The sequence below is a fragment of the Lingula anatina genome, chromosome 4 (assembly GCF_051362555.1).
Source record: "Lingula anatina isolate TDL-2025a chromosome 4, LinAna3.0, whole genome shotgun sequence".
NCBI lineage: Eukaryota > Metazoa > Brachiopoda > Lingulata > Lingulida > Lingulidae > Lingula > Lingula anatina.
Window position 1 is genome coordinate 28,676,838 of NC_141770.1, and position 14,671 is coordinate 28,691,508.

Below are 14,671 nucleotides of genomic sequence, written 5' to 3' on the forward strand. Positions count from 1 at the left end.
ATACATCATGTAGACCATAGCTTACAATAAATGATAAATAAATGCACACAAGGTTGACAAAATATATGTATAATGCATAACTATCCTTAATGCAACATCTGCGTGTACATAGCTCTCAGTGGATAAATCACTTGTTATAGCTATATACTGTCTCTCTTGACTCCATGCAGCAACTGTCACTGCATGCATCTGTTATGACCAACTTTACACAGTTTACAGGACAATTATTTCCTCTGAACATAACATTTTCTTCTTACTTCCTCCAAAACATAGCATTACATATCCCGCAATTAATTACTGAGAGTTCAGTTATTTGAGATATTTTACTTCAAGATGCAGTGTGTGTGTGTGTGTGTGTGTGTGTGTATGTGTGTGTGTGTGTGTGTGTATGTGTGTGTGTGTGTGTGTGTGAGAGAGAGAGAGAGAGAGAGAGAGCACTCACTGGTTTCTTGGCCAGTTGAGGGTTGGTCAGTAGTATCTTGGCCATGGGATGATAGTCACACTTGGAGGACAGCATCATCCACTCTCTCTCCACATCTGTCAGCTGGAATGTTATAAGAAATATCAGTTTTCATTCCCAGTTTCCACAAGATTTAGACATTATAATAATCCCATTTTCCACATTTTCTTTACTCTCAATATATCTCTACTGATCAGCTATTAAAATATACATCATTTATTGTTTCCTTAGTTTTTTCTTGTCAGATTGAATTTTTTTTCTATAATTTTTTTCTACATTGCTAAGTTTGAAAATCATAGCAAATTGTTAGGACTTTTTCCTAATTTGTAAATCATTTAATTTCAGCTCACTTTCTATATGTTTCAATACAAGCCTGCTAAATGTCCTCTGTGCTTCAGCAAGAATCTGCATAAATGCCACCCACCCCCCACACCCCCAATGTGCTACACAGAACAACAAATTAATCAGATTCAGCAGCTACCGTTTTTATGCAATTTGTTTATCTCTGAATGCTGATATGTTGTGTTCAGAAAACAGGTAACATTTTGTGTTCTGTCTCCCTGATTGCAAATGTCACATCATCTGGTCATCACATATTTTATTTCCTGTCAGCTCCTTTTTTTCTCAATAAAGTTCTTCATTGTATTTTGGCAGAAAAGCGCGACTGTTCTCAGCATAGTGATAGTCACAACAAGTGTGCTTACTTACAAGTCTGAGGGAGTAGTGTAAAAAAAACTTCACTTATAGACCATGTGGGAAAAGCAAATCAAAGAATGTCTGCATTCTGTTAATAGCAATATTACCTGCACATATGTCTTAAATGTCTGGGACAGTAAAAAATGCTCAAAAATTATTTTTATATTCAGACCATAAAAATCCTTCTATTTTAATACAGTATATACCAGTGGAAGTCCACTTAAACAATTTGTTACCAAACCTTATTTAACAGTAAGGAATATACTGTCAGATATATATTAATATTTCCTTGCAGCAGATTAGATATTACTTACTATATCTTAAAGGTAGGTACATTTTCTGGGTCATAAATATGAATTATGAGGCAATTTTCCAAGCAATAAAATCCTAGATTGAACTAGAGTTCAGAAGCAGTGATGTAGTAATATATATGATATATATGGTGCACAATTACGATAAGACAAGTATTGTGTGGTGTGTTAGAAGACAGGCCTGTACTTACAGTGACAGATGCCGTGGAGGAATCATCATCATCATGCGCAGCCTGCAATCACAAGAAAAGATCGTTAAAATTTAAAACCAAAACAATGAAAACCCCATATCATTTTGGAAAAAAAAAACCTTACCAAACTCAGGATAACAAATTATATTTTTTATGAATATTTCCTATCAAGACTATACCATAGTACCTTACTGAAAGCTTTGGCGAGTCTCTTATCCAAGTTTGTTAAAGACGGAACACGCATGATAACATTGTCTTCAGTAGCCATATTTCACCAGCAGCAGACGCCCTTTTCCATCATATAACAGAACATAAACCACGCTTCAGATCCTTTATCTTCCTACGCAAAACATGAAGGTTACACGAGGAGGGGAAAAACCACAATCCTTGTACTAAAGTTGGCAACCAGCTTGCACCCACCCCACTCAGAGCAACATCAAAAACCAAACTGTTATTCCACAACACGTAATCTGCTCCTTTCAGGCAGCCGAGTATTAAATTGCTAAATTATGCACAACCGTTTGGACATAGGTTATTTATGGCTGTACTGTTAGAGATAATGTCACTTAGATAATGCCCAATGCAATAAAAAAGGGCCCAGGTAAACACATTCTTTGTACTGTTATCAATTTCAATTTCAGCATGGAAGGGAGAAAAAGAAGAAATTCCAGACGAGATTTCTTACCATGATAGAACAGATGTTTTTATGCAGGAATCTCAGCATGTACGTTTTGTGCAATCTGCTCTTTGCTACTCCAGACATTTTTTTTTTATTTGGGAGGGGGGGGGGGGGGGCAAAGAAAACATACATAACATTGCCTCAGCAATCTTACTTTTATCAATAATTTATAAGACCTTTGTAAAAACAAGGTACATCTTACAGTGTGTGTGTAAATAGGAGTTTTTTAGCAAGAATTTTCAACAATAATATCATTTTTATGTATCAACATGACTTCATCAAACATATTCAAGTTACATGGATAAAATAACAACCTCTTAACTGCATGCCAATTCCAAAATCAGGCATATCAACCTTTGTGATCTTTGCCCTATCAACTCTCTCTGACATGAGAGTCATCAATCATCTTGACCTGTAAACTATTAATCCTCCGTGACCTGTCAGTACTTGATGGGGAAGACAGCAGAACAGGTATTTTACCTGCACAGGTGTTATTTTGCCAAAACAACAGTTGATTGTGCAGAGGGGGGGGGGGAGGGGAGGGGGTAATTTGGTCACTTTTTAGCAAAATAACTCAAATTTAATCAAATTAATAAATGTTTTTGCCAAATCATAAAAAGGTATGAAAAATTTCTACATTTTCTAAATATTTGTGAAGAAACACTGTAATACTATTACACATCAACAGCTTTTCACTAATCTTTTCAATCCAATCTATTAATTACATCAGACTTTTTCTTACAGTCAACTATTTATTCACAATCAATTACTGCACTGAATTCAATGTATACAGTTAAATTATGTCAGGTGACCGTTTCCTCATCTAAAAAAGAAACAAAAGAAAACTTCTGCCTATTATCACTTATCTTCATCAACTAAACAACCTACCTTAGGTTTAGGATCTCTTTTCCTAAGTTGTACTCTTTGCAGTTCTGTCTCAGACTGAATCTTGTTAAGATGTTTGGCTCTCTCCTTTACGCTCATCACTTCTTTTTCCTCTGTGACCTCCCCTGCCTTGTTAGGGCCCTGGGAAGATGGAAGAATATGTTGGTTATTGTGTAGTAATTTATGTAATTTCCCAATCATATATGTATATAATTCATCTCACAAGGTCTGGTGTATAATATGAGTCATCATTTTGCAGGTGAAATAGTGATATTGTATAATTCTATCTGTCTTGTCTCCTTCCCTCTTTCCGTACCTTCTACTCTTTCTCCCTCTCCTGCTTCTGCCTACTGCCTCTCTCTCTCTCTCTCTCTCTCTCTCTCTCTCTCTCTCTCTCTCTCATCAAATAACAACTTGTATTCAAACTTGCAACTGATACTAGTTATAAGAATAATAATAATAGTCAATCCCCACACTTATCACAAGTATCATACCTTAATCCATCACAACAAGCTCTTCTTTACTATTCCAGAACACAATTAACAAAAACAAATCAAACCTTAAAATGAGTTGATCAAAACCAATATAACCTGAACTACTGATTTGTCTTCCCCATTTATACAAATACTAGCAATCAAATCACCTGAATGACTCCTTGAATCCTGACTTAATCCAACTCCTTACACACTCTAAAACCTTGTTTCTACACTTTTCATGAGGATACTTTAACCTGGTAGGGTGGGACTCACACTGGATTATTAAACACTAAATCACTCACACACACCTTAAGTTCAACCTTTTTTATCCACACAATCTTATTATTTATAAGCTTTGATAACCTAGACTTCAAGATCAAATGGTTCAATTCTCTTTAACCAAACCCTCAACAATAAAGTCAAAGTGGGTCTGAAACCAAGCAAAACATAAAAACCAGCTCCATCAATGTGGGGAGACTAAGGTGATGGCAATGCATACAAACACTATACTAAAAAGCCCACTTCAGTGCAGTATTTCAATGTGTATAATTGTACACAACTGCACTTCTTTGTTTATACTATATTACTAATATAAAAACGTTATGTAGTAAGTCACATAAGAGGTAAAAAAATTAATTTAATAGTGCATTAAGAAGTAGCAAACATACCAATCCAATGCTGGATTGCTGATTTATTACTTAAAATTTATTTTTTCCTTTTATGAGATTTCACGCTATCGGATGAATCAGAACATTTACTAGCAGTCTCATTAACATTAAGCCTACTAGTACATTACTCTCTTCAATGTCTCTCAACGTAAAACCAGAGAATTTTAAAAAGTCATACAATCTAACCAGAACATACCTTTAATTCAACCTTTTTATCCACACAATCTTATTTACAAGCTTAGATTTCCTCCACTTCAAAAACATAAACAGTTAGCAAAAAGAGGTCCACAACCACCTCACAGCACTGCTCCTCTCTCAATCTAAAATCATCTGAGGAGACTGACAATAGTAATGAGAAAATATTACACAATGATTCTGCCTCTCATTTCTTCAGGCTCTTAAGAGAGATCAGGTTAATGTACAAAGGGTTCTTTTCTGATAAAAAATACACAAAAGATAGCACTCTGGGTCTGACCTTGACAAGCAACTACACCTTCAAGTGGAATAAAACAGGTGGGGAAGATTGGAAAATAATCAACAAATATTGCACAATGATGTGACCTTAATCTATGCGGAAACGAGTGTGCTTATGAATGAAGGTTTTTTTCTTGATCAGGAAGCTAAATAGAGCAACCTATAATGCCCTCTTCCTAGTTTTTTTTTTTTTGTAAGTATTTGGTTTGTTTGTGTATTTGTGGGCACAAGATCCCAGTAAGTTTTACACAAAGTTTGATGAAATTTTCATGAGAGCCATTAATTCATTCTAACTAAATCAAGGACTTGGGTTTCTAACATTTTTTATGATAATTTTGTTTTCTAATTTACATTTTTTTTTTCAGATTGTATCCACCATTAGATGAAAATGGTACTTCTGAATGGTAAAATAATGAAAAAGTAAGTGCAAAATGATTGTAGCTCAAGGTCTCTTAAAATGAGGTTAATGCAAAGCCGTCCTTTGATGATGAATAAAAAAAAAGTCCAATGTCAAGGTAAATGTGCTTGGCTCACCAATAAAAACCTGACCTTTTAGTCTTAATTGCAAGTTAGAAAGTGTGTGTGCCCCCTTCTCCTCCAACAGCATTATAGGCCCATTTGGATTGCCTGATAACAGCTAATTTAACAAAAACTCAAAGCAATTAAAAATAAATTGTATGCTAAGCCAGGTAAACATGAACTTTGTAGTATATTATGTTGTGGAGTTGTGCAAGCCAACAACAACGTGTTTTCTTTTAATACTGTATTATTCTTTTTTTTTAGCAAATTTCATCATGTGTGTTACACATCAGTCATACTGTCACATTGATAGGTTCTTCTAAAATCACACTTATTCTTCTTTAAAATTTGGTTATGTCCAGTGGCCTGCTTTAAATGTGTGCGTGCAAGTGTGTGTGATTATTTGTACACGTACCTGCATGTACAGGTGTATGGGTGCATGTTTATACACATAATACACAGTGCAGAGCTATCAGTAATGTACTTATGTACGGTAAAGTGCCATGAATTTCGAACGGCTCTTGAATTTCGAACTATCTTAAAATCGGCCATCTGGAGTTTTTTCTGGACCATGAATTTCGGCCAGTAAGCAATTTTGCGCGATCTTGATTTCGTGAATTTCGTACACCTTAAAATCGGCCACCGGGCTATTCTCGCGCTTGTAAAGATGTAAAGATCAGTCGGCAATGTTGCCCTAGCGTACCTTTACCTGAGTACTACGTGTGCGGCCCAAGGTGCAAGATAACGATCAGGGCCCGGTTGCACCAACAGGGCGTAAATTTACTCGGCTACGGCTGTCGTAAACCGCAACGCCTGGCGTCCGTGCGCCAGGTTTACTCTCCCTGCTTACGCCCGTTGCACCAAGACAAAAACTGATGGTCGTAACTACGCCCGAGTAACGCTCCGTTGCATCACTGGCAAACAATACGTGAATGAGGAGTTCTCAGCTGCAGTCATAATAGAATGATGACATAAATAAACACAAAAGGAGCATTTCAGTGACGGAGAAATTCATGAGCCACATTATCCCATTTTTATTTAGAAATAAGAACGTTAAAATACGTTAACTTTGCTTTTGCCTTGTATAAATGGCAATAAAATCGTAAATATATTCCGAATCAAAATAATATTATAGTATGCTATTATAGTATGCTGTTGTAAATGAGAAAAACGCGTTGGAGGCAGTACGTATTTCTATTAATGGATTTGAACACCTTCACATTTGTAATCGAAACTATTGAGTCTGAAAATAATGCAAAAAAGCCAGCATTGCTTTCTTTTTATAATTTTACAACAGTGCCGACAATTTCATGACCTTTTTTATCTATGGTTACACCGTGAGGTATCATTTAATTCAATCGATCTTACATCTTGGAGATTGAGAAATACAATATACCTAATACATATTATATGAGCCTTAAAATGTTGATATTTTAAGCTTTCGTCTCTATGTTTATATACAGTAAAATATAAATGATATAAAATGTGAATAAAAAATGACTATGGTTAGTTATGGTTTGTCAAAAATTGTGAAAGGCAATAAAGAAACCGTACTGCTGAGAGCCAAGGCGTGTCGACATGAGTGGTAAGATTTAATTTGAGCACATGCATATACATGTACATGGCTACGTACACACATAATGTATTTAATAATTACTTATATATATATATATATATATATATATATATATATATAATTAGTTTTTTAAAAACCAAGCTATGCAGACGGAAGTTTTGTGTAAGAAACAAACAAATAACAACCCACATAATCTACGTTAACTACGATAATTGTCATCAAACTCTCTCTGTGCCAGCCTAGCCATAGTGCAAAACGAGCTACGACCGACTTACTCCTCCTACCTGGCAGGCGTAAATTTACGACTTAGTTAAGTCCGACGTAAACACTATTCCAGTTTGGTGCAACTGGCGTTACTCGGGCGTAGCGATTTGCGCCTGGTTTACGCCGGCGCAACTGCTACGCCTCACTTACGACCGGTTGGTGCAACCGGGCCCTGTACAGTTAGTTTAGGACGCTAAACAACATCGTCATATCCATTCATTCAGATAACAGGAGAATCTATTAAGAGTTGTACTGTCGGGCTGTTGTTTCTTTACCGCAGTATTCGGTGTGAGATAGCGATCGGTAGTTTTGCTGAGGCGCACAATAGCATTGTTAACAGTAGAGACTTCAGTAACGGAACAAAAGAGCAATATTAAGAGCTGCAATAAAGATTACCATTATTGCTTTCTTGTCTCGCTCAGATCGTTCACAATCTCCCGCTGACGATCTTCCGCTAATGAGGTCCCTTGAAATGTACAAATGAAATGAAAAATATTTTTAAAAATTATAAATTCCGATGGGGAGGGATGGAGGGTTAAAAACAATCGAGAACGATCTCCGGCTGACGATCTGCCGCAAACGAAAGCCACTGAACGAGTATGAGCTTTCTCGTTTCACTCGGATTGCCACGCTGATGATACGAAAATTGCGTTCTCGTCTCACCCTTTGGCTTACGAAGTCTCTTTAACAAATATGAAAATTGCCTCCTGGTCTCTCTCGGATTGCGAACGATCTCTCGCTGAAAATTTGAAATTTTCCTTTTTGTCAATCAGCTTTGTCAGTTGCCGTGCGTATGAAGGTCCGGAAGGTGTCCCCTTTCACAAATTGGCCTGTAGTTTTCTTAGTGTTTTGTACCGCATGAAGGTCACTCTTGTCACTGCTGCATACGGCGTGGAATGTGTATCTTAAGGTTCATAGAAACATTTTATTGTGTTTTGTAAGCTTTAGGAAGTAGTTTCGTCGTGACTGAATATCAGCGTACACTACAAAGTAGTACCATTCATCTGTGACGCATCATAAAAGCTAGGTACGTCAAATTACTCTAAGAAAATTTCTTACAACGTCCACGGCTGTCCCGACAAGCCAAGACGTCATTAAAAGAAAAGTCGCAAGCCGTCTAGCCGTCTTTGAAAATATAGGCCGTCCGGTGATGTCAGCGGCCGTCCAAATGACGGCTGGACGGTTCGCTGGGAAAAGCCTTGCTCATAAGGGTATATTTATTTAACTAGGGGCTTACTGACATCACCCAGCTTACATGCGGGTGCATGCCTCCCAAAATTATATTAAAGGATAAAATTGTAATATATCTAAGTATAATTGTTTGTAAATTTTGTAAAAATTGCCCATGCCACCCCGTTAGTTTGGAGGGTTAAGCTGGATCAAGTCCGTGTCAAAATTCTTTGAAACTTTGCAGGAAAAATCAATCTTCCTTTGTTTCTCTGGCTCCTTGTTTATCCCGATGATCAGATTTATCTAGTGCCCCCAGGTCTGCTGGAGCAGCTCTTTGAAATAATACACGGGTAGATTTTTATCTGAGATAAATATCGCGTTCAATACACTCAAGACAAAAGCTACCTGTGAGCTGAAGGGCACTTTACCCTCTAATTAAGAGGTAAAGCAAGTTCCAGCTAGATGGACGATTAAGATCGGACTTCAGATGGTAACTAGTATTGTTTACCTCAGTTCTGTGAAAGCTAACGAGAAGGGTGTCAGAACAATGGTGCATATATAAATTATACAGAGAATTTGTACATTCAGGTGACATTAATTTATAATCGACGGGGATTTTCGATAATATTCCTTGAAAAGTACACTAGATTTATAGAGAATAATATCATGGTTGGCCAAAAAATTATATACGCACAGTGTATCCATGCGTATGCCTGGTTACGCCCCTGTCGCAAACCAGCAAACCATATCCTGCTGACTACATGAAAATTGCCTTCTAGCATGGACAAAAAGTCCAAGCTTCTATGCTTGCTCGGATCGCTGACGATCTCTTGCTGACGAATATAGTAACGAAGTCCCTTGAACTAGTGTGGAAATTGGCTTATTATCGCGCTCAGATCGCTCACTATCTCCCATTGACGATCTTCCAGTCCCTTGAACGAATATAAAAACTGCCTTTTCAGTTTACTCTAGATTACCTATCTCTCGCGTTTGTTTGAAGATGACAAAACGTACACGCTTTTCAAATGCGTACATTTACGCAACTGTGCGCCAGGAAATCAGTTGCTGCTGCTGGTTAAGATTGGGTTGTCTGAGCGAAAAAAAAAACGGCCCTGCACCCCCCCCCCAACCCAAACATAGTATATTTGATCACAGACAACAATCAGCGGTCATCTTGGTCGCAGCGCACGACGGAGAGAGACCGTAATACACAGTTCGGCTGCCGTGGCGAAGGCTACCTGTGCGCCGCACATACCGATCTGCGGTCGTAGTGGCCTCCCCGCACGGAGGAGAGGCCGTAGTGCCGAGGCCGGCTTCTGCAGGGAAGGCTACGTATGCATCGGAGACACCGCGAACGGCGAGATGAGGACGCATTCGCGCGTAAAGCTCCGCCCGACTTTAACGGATAGACACTGATCGGCTGTCGTCTCGGTTTCAGTGCACGGAAAGGAGCAACGGTAACACTAAGCTTCCATAGTAAAGGTTATCTGGCCGTGGCAGACGCTAATCGTCGGCCGTCTCTCCCTCCGTCCACTCCCGTTCTGAGCGCCAGGATCGTTTTTGAAAAACGACACTAGTTTCTGGCTGCCAGAATCGCTTTTGAAAAACGACACTACTGATAACGATGCTGTTTTGCGGCCCTAGACAAGAGTACCGCTCTATCTATGGGCCATACACAGTGATCGGGTGAAAGTACGTGTATACCTTTGGTCGCAATTACCGACACTCACACATCATACATTATGGTAACTTTAAATAGATCGTCGGGAGAAGATAACAGAAGGCCTAGCGACGAACAGACAACTTCCGGTCAAAATTGACAGAATTCCATGAAATTCGAACTTTCAGGAGTTCTGAGCACCTCCTTTTCATGAATTTCGGCCAGAACGATCTTTTCCCAAATTTAATTATTTTTTACTGTTCGAAATTCATGGCACATTACCGTATATTTAAGAATCAATGATATATCATCATTATTATTCTTCACATTATTTTCATCATCATAATAGTAATATCAACATTACCCCAGTAATCTTTCCAATAGATAATCATTTTAGTGCTGCTGCTGCTTCCAGTGATCATTACATGAACCAAATTTGGCACTAAATTATAACTTAGAAAGACATTTTTGCATGCCTTGAATACCTACAATAAACCTTCCAGCAGTCAAATTTTATCAGGTGGATTTCAGAGGGGAAAAAAAGTTTATGCGTCATCTTTTAGAGGTGGACATGAAAATGCAGATAATTTAAAGTAATATAGATAACTTACAGAAGTCATGTTCTGACTGATAAAAATCCATATAAACAATGTCAAGACTAAACATTACTAGTAAATGCCTCCAAGTTTTTACTTCCTTTTTTCTATTATTTTGACAACTGTCAATCAAATGCAGAAAATTCTCATAACGAAAAATTCAAAACTGCTATTTGTCATACTCACCTTATAAATATTATACATTTTTGAAGGTATGTCTCCCATGATGCCAATGAATGCACTTTCCCAGCCACACAATAAATGTATATATAATCCTACAATCTCTAAATCCACAGAATAATCCTGGTTCTCAAAAAATCTCTTCACTCCCTTAAATGATCACAAAATGTGTTGACATCTGACACCATAAAAAAAAGGCAATGATACAATTTTTTCTCATAATCATCTGGTTTCTCACAAGTGGAAGTGATCTTGAGATGTCATCAATTTGCAGACTACAGACAAAAATAATGAAATCATGTACATGTATACATTGAAGGAGAAATAAAAGATAATCTGGTGAAGTGTTGATGTTCTTCCACAGCATGTGTTAAAGGCAACAGCTGGGTACTAGAACTCTGCATAAGTCACAGTAATGTCACAGCTGTAAAATGTCACGCTGACACCATACCAATAATCTGTCACTGTGCCGATATGACAAAGTGGACAGCTAAGATGTCAGTGTCAAATGCCTGTGGCACGCTCTGGAGATTTTTTTAAGTTCAAGGTACCAAGTCCATCTCATTTGGTCACTATCAAATATTACAGCAGTTGGTGTGTGTGTCAAACAGTGACACTATGGGCAGTCAGAATAACACTGACAGCCTGTGATATTCACTTGGTCACTGTCAAGTATTACAGAAGTTTCTATTATCACTGCATATATTGTGTCACCATATTCATATTATGAGGACATTCAAGACTGATGACATGAAGTCGGTAATTTTTAACCAAAGGATGTCAATTCAAGTATGTCCCCATATACATGACAAAAAAGTGACAAAACTTTTCTGAGGATGTGACAGTCACAACATCACTGACACATCAATAACAAGTCACAACCCCAGCATTATACAACAGCTGTAGTGTCACTAAATCAGCCTGTGAACAGTCAAGATAAGTTACGGTAATCTTGGTGGATGACACCAAATCCTGAAAGTATCTCCTGGACTTTGGTAGTTCATCAGTCATTGCTATGGGCCAGAGTAATGGCCACTATTGGCACCAAGGACACTGACCACTGGGCCCTGTCGGTACCATGAAATGGCCACCACTGTCAAACACTGTATGGTACTCGCAGATTCCAGGCTGAAAATACTGCCACCACCAATGTCCACTCAGTGTCACTGTGATGACAGGATATAAGAGATCCTAAACCTTTAACAACCAGAAGAAAGTCAATACTATCATGGAATAACTATCCCTGCTAATGTCACTGCTGAATCTTTCACCCCACGCAGGATCTCAGAAAAAGTATCCTCTCACTGGGTTCATGTGAACAGGAGTCCCAAGAAACTGCTGTCACTGGTGTCATGAAGTAAATGTCAGTGCAAATGTCAATACAATATCTTTCCCTCATGTCCTTAGAATAAAGCACCAGATTATAAGTCTACAAGTACCTGTATACCCAACTACCTTATAAACCAATACGTGAAGCCTTTATTATCTGTATATATCCAATTTGATCAATGTATCAAATGTTTTGAATACATGCATTTTCTGTCCTATACGTGAAGAGTTATCTTTAAGTACTAGTATCTATATCCATATTTGATCCAGTGGAACTATAATTAGATGTTCAACTACATGAAGAGTCTCCTTAAAATATCTTCATGCAGATCAAATCTGGACAACAGATCAAAAAGCTGATATTTTTTTCCACCCAAAATGTGAAAAGTCAACTTCACTGATGATACAATGAATGCTTCCATTCCCCTTTGTGTGAGACGGAATGTAGTACTATTATTTACAATTCTTTGATATCAAATACACAATAAAATGTCAATCCTTTGGTAACAAAATACATTTAACTTTCCAAGTGGCAGATTTGACACTTCTTAATGCTGAGCGTACACTCCCCAATGCACTTGAATTCTTCTTTTGCTATCAAGTGGAGAGCTGCTACCTTTTGTGAAATTTTCCAACCATGAATGCTTCCACAAGTTTCCCTGTACAACCTGAAGGAAATTTTCTACACCACTTTACTCCAGGTAAATGTAAAATTGGATTTCCTTTAAAAAAGCCATCTGCTCGCTCAATTATTCTAATTTTACAACTGTTTTTTTTTAAATAAATGTCACAGTTTTCAAACCTGTCTTATCCACCCTGCATCTCAATCGTCATATTTTTCCATATGCAGACTGCTCACTTGTACCATGCCCAATGGCATTTTAATAACCGGTTTATATCCCAGCTCTTCTGTAACAAATATGTTATCCCCCTCTTGGTGGGACCACGTTTAAAGACAAGTCCACAGCAATCAATTTATCACAGTCCTATATCAATATGGAGACAATTATCATTACCTAAAAGAAATTGCCATTTTCCTTTAGGGAAGTCCTTCAAGATTAATCCACTAGTTTAAGATCAGTGCCAGTAATCCAGTATGCTTTAACATTAAAATATTCCCAGACAGACTAAAGTGGAATATCAGAATCACATTCACTCTCAGTGGAACAGAGCGTCCAGAAGCTTAATGTAAAAATAAATGTCCCATTTTAAATCCCATTTTCTTGATTTAAAGGTCTATAAAATCCATGATGTTGCATTAGATCCACCATATTTTGTCCAGTGTCTCCACCTCCACTTAGTGACCACAGGGGTCTGTGGTCACCATGGGGGTCAGGTGTCACAGGTCAGCAAGGAGACACATTTTTTAAACGTGAGCAGTGTCGTTCCACCCACCACACATGCTCCACATGCTAGCCTCTCTGCTGTCTCCTGTCAGGCATTTAGATTAATTACACATCCCAAGTTCAGCACCGGAAAAGAATAATGATGACCCTATCTTCTTGACTAACATAAATGTGTACTATAGATAACTGGAATTTTTGAATGCCTCACTTCTGTTTTATATCTTAAGTTTAACATTTTTTTACATGATCATTTTCATGATATCACAAAAATGTACTATTTGACCAGAGTCAAGTAACTTTTCAAAATTTCTTAATCAACATTTCTTAATATAAATAAAAAACATTTTGGGAAAAATTATTAATTGATTCCAACTGAATTTTCTAAGTAAATACCATATAGCCAGCACCAACGAGGCTGACTTGTCCAGCAATGAAAACATCCAAAGTTTTCACTGAAATCTTAACCCATCCCTGCTATTACACAATCCAAGTGGGGAGAAAAAAAGAAAACCAAGTCAGCTGACAACAACATATCCCTGATCAGAATCTTAAAAAGAAAAAAAATCTTAGTTGCCTGGATCCTGTGCTCTGGTCTGAGTCTGTCAGGTTAAACTAATGCACACCTCAAAGTTTCGCCTCTCTGATCCTGAGACAAGATTTCTGATCCAAAGTTCATGTGAGTGCAAAAGTTTTCCAGCTGATACAGTGAAACCCCAACAAGAGCTGTCTCCTTGGCTTTATTTTTCAAGGCACAGGGTCCATCCAGTGACTTGAACACAATAATATATCTCTTACTGTGTGAAAATCATGGCTCTCTCGAATTAAAATCAGTGTCAAAATTTCTAATTCAAGGTCCACATTAAGTGTAAATTATTTCCAGAAGTGAAATGTATGTCTCCAAGATGAAATACACAGTTCAAGGCTCTATGTCCATCCTCATTATTGAGTCTTGAGCTCTTATGCATGGATGTGAAAACACCTTTATAACAACAGAGTACTAGAATCTGATCCTAAATCTGATCCTAAACCAAAATACCAGAATAATGAAGTGATGTTGAAACTCTTCATAAATATAAGTTGCCATCTCTAAGATACAGATACTTCATCCACGGTACACAAAAGAGATCCTCTTACTGCATGACAATATTTATAACAAACAAGTAATCACCTAATAACACATTATGTAATATA

General features: G+C 37.6%; 1 protein-coding gene across 2 annotated transcripts in view; it reads right to left on the reverse strand.

The window, feature by feature from the left end:
* LOC106171560 (uncharacterized) overlaps nt 1-14,671 on the reverse strand; it is a 31,771-nt gene that overhangs the window by 459 nt on the left and 16,641 nt on the right. For both annotated transcript variants that reach the window (XM_087011845.1, XM_087011846.1), the window contains 3 exons: nt 3,226-3,363; nt 1,659-1,700; nt 443-544 (listed from right to left, as the gene is read on the reverse strand). In XM_087011845.1, the coding sequence (XP_086867971.1) occupies nt 443-544; nt 1,659-1,700; nt 3,226-3,363 (282 nt within the window). The remainder of the gene's footprint in view (nt 1-442; nt 545-1,658; nt 1,701-3,225; nt 3,364-14,671) is intronic.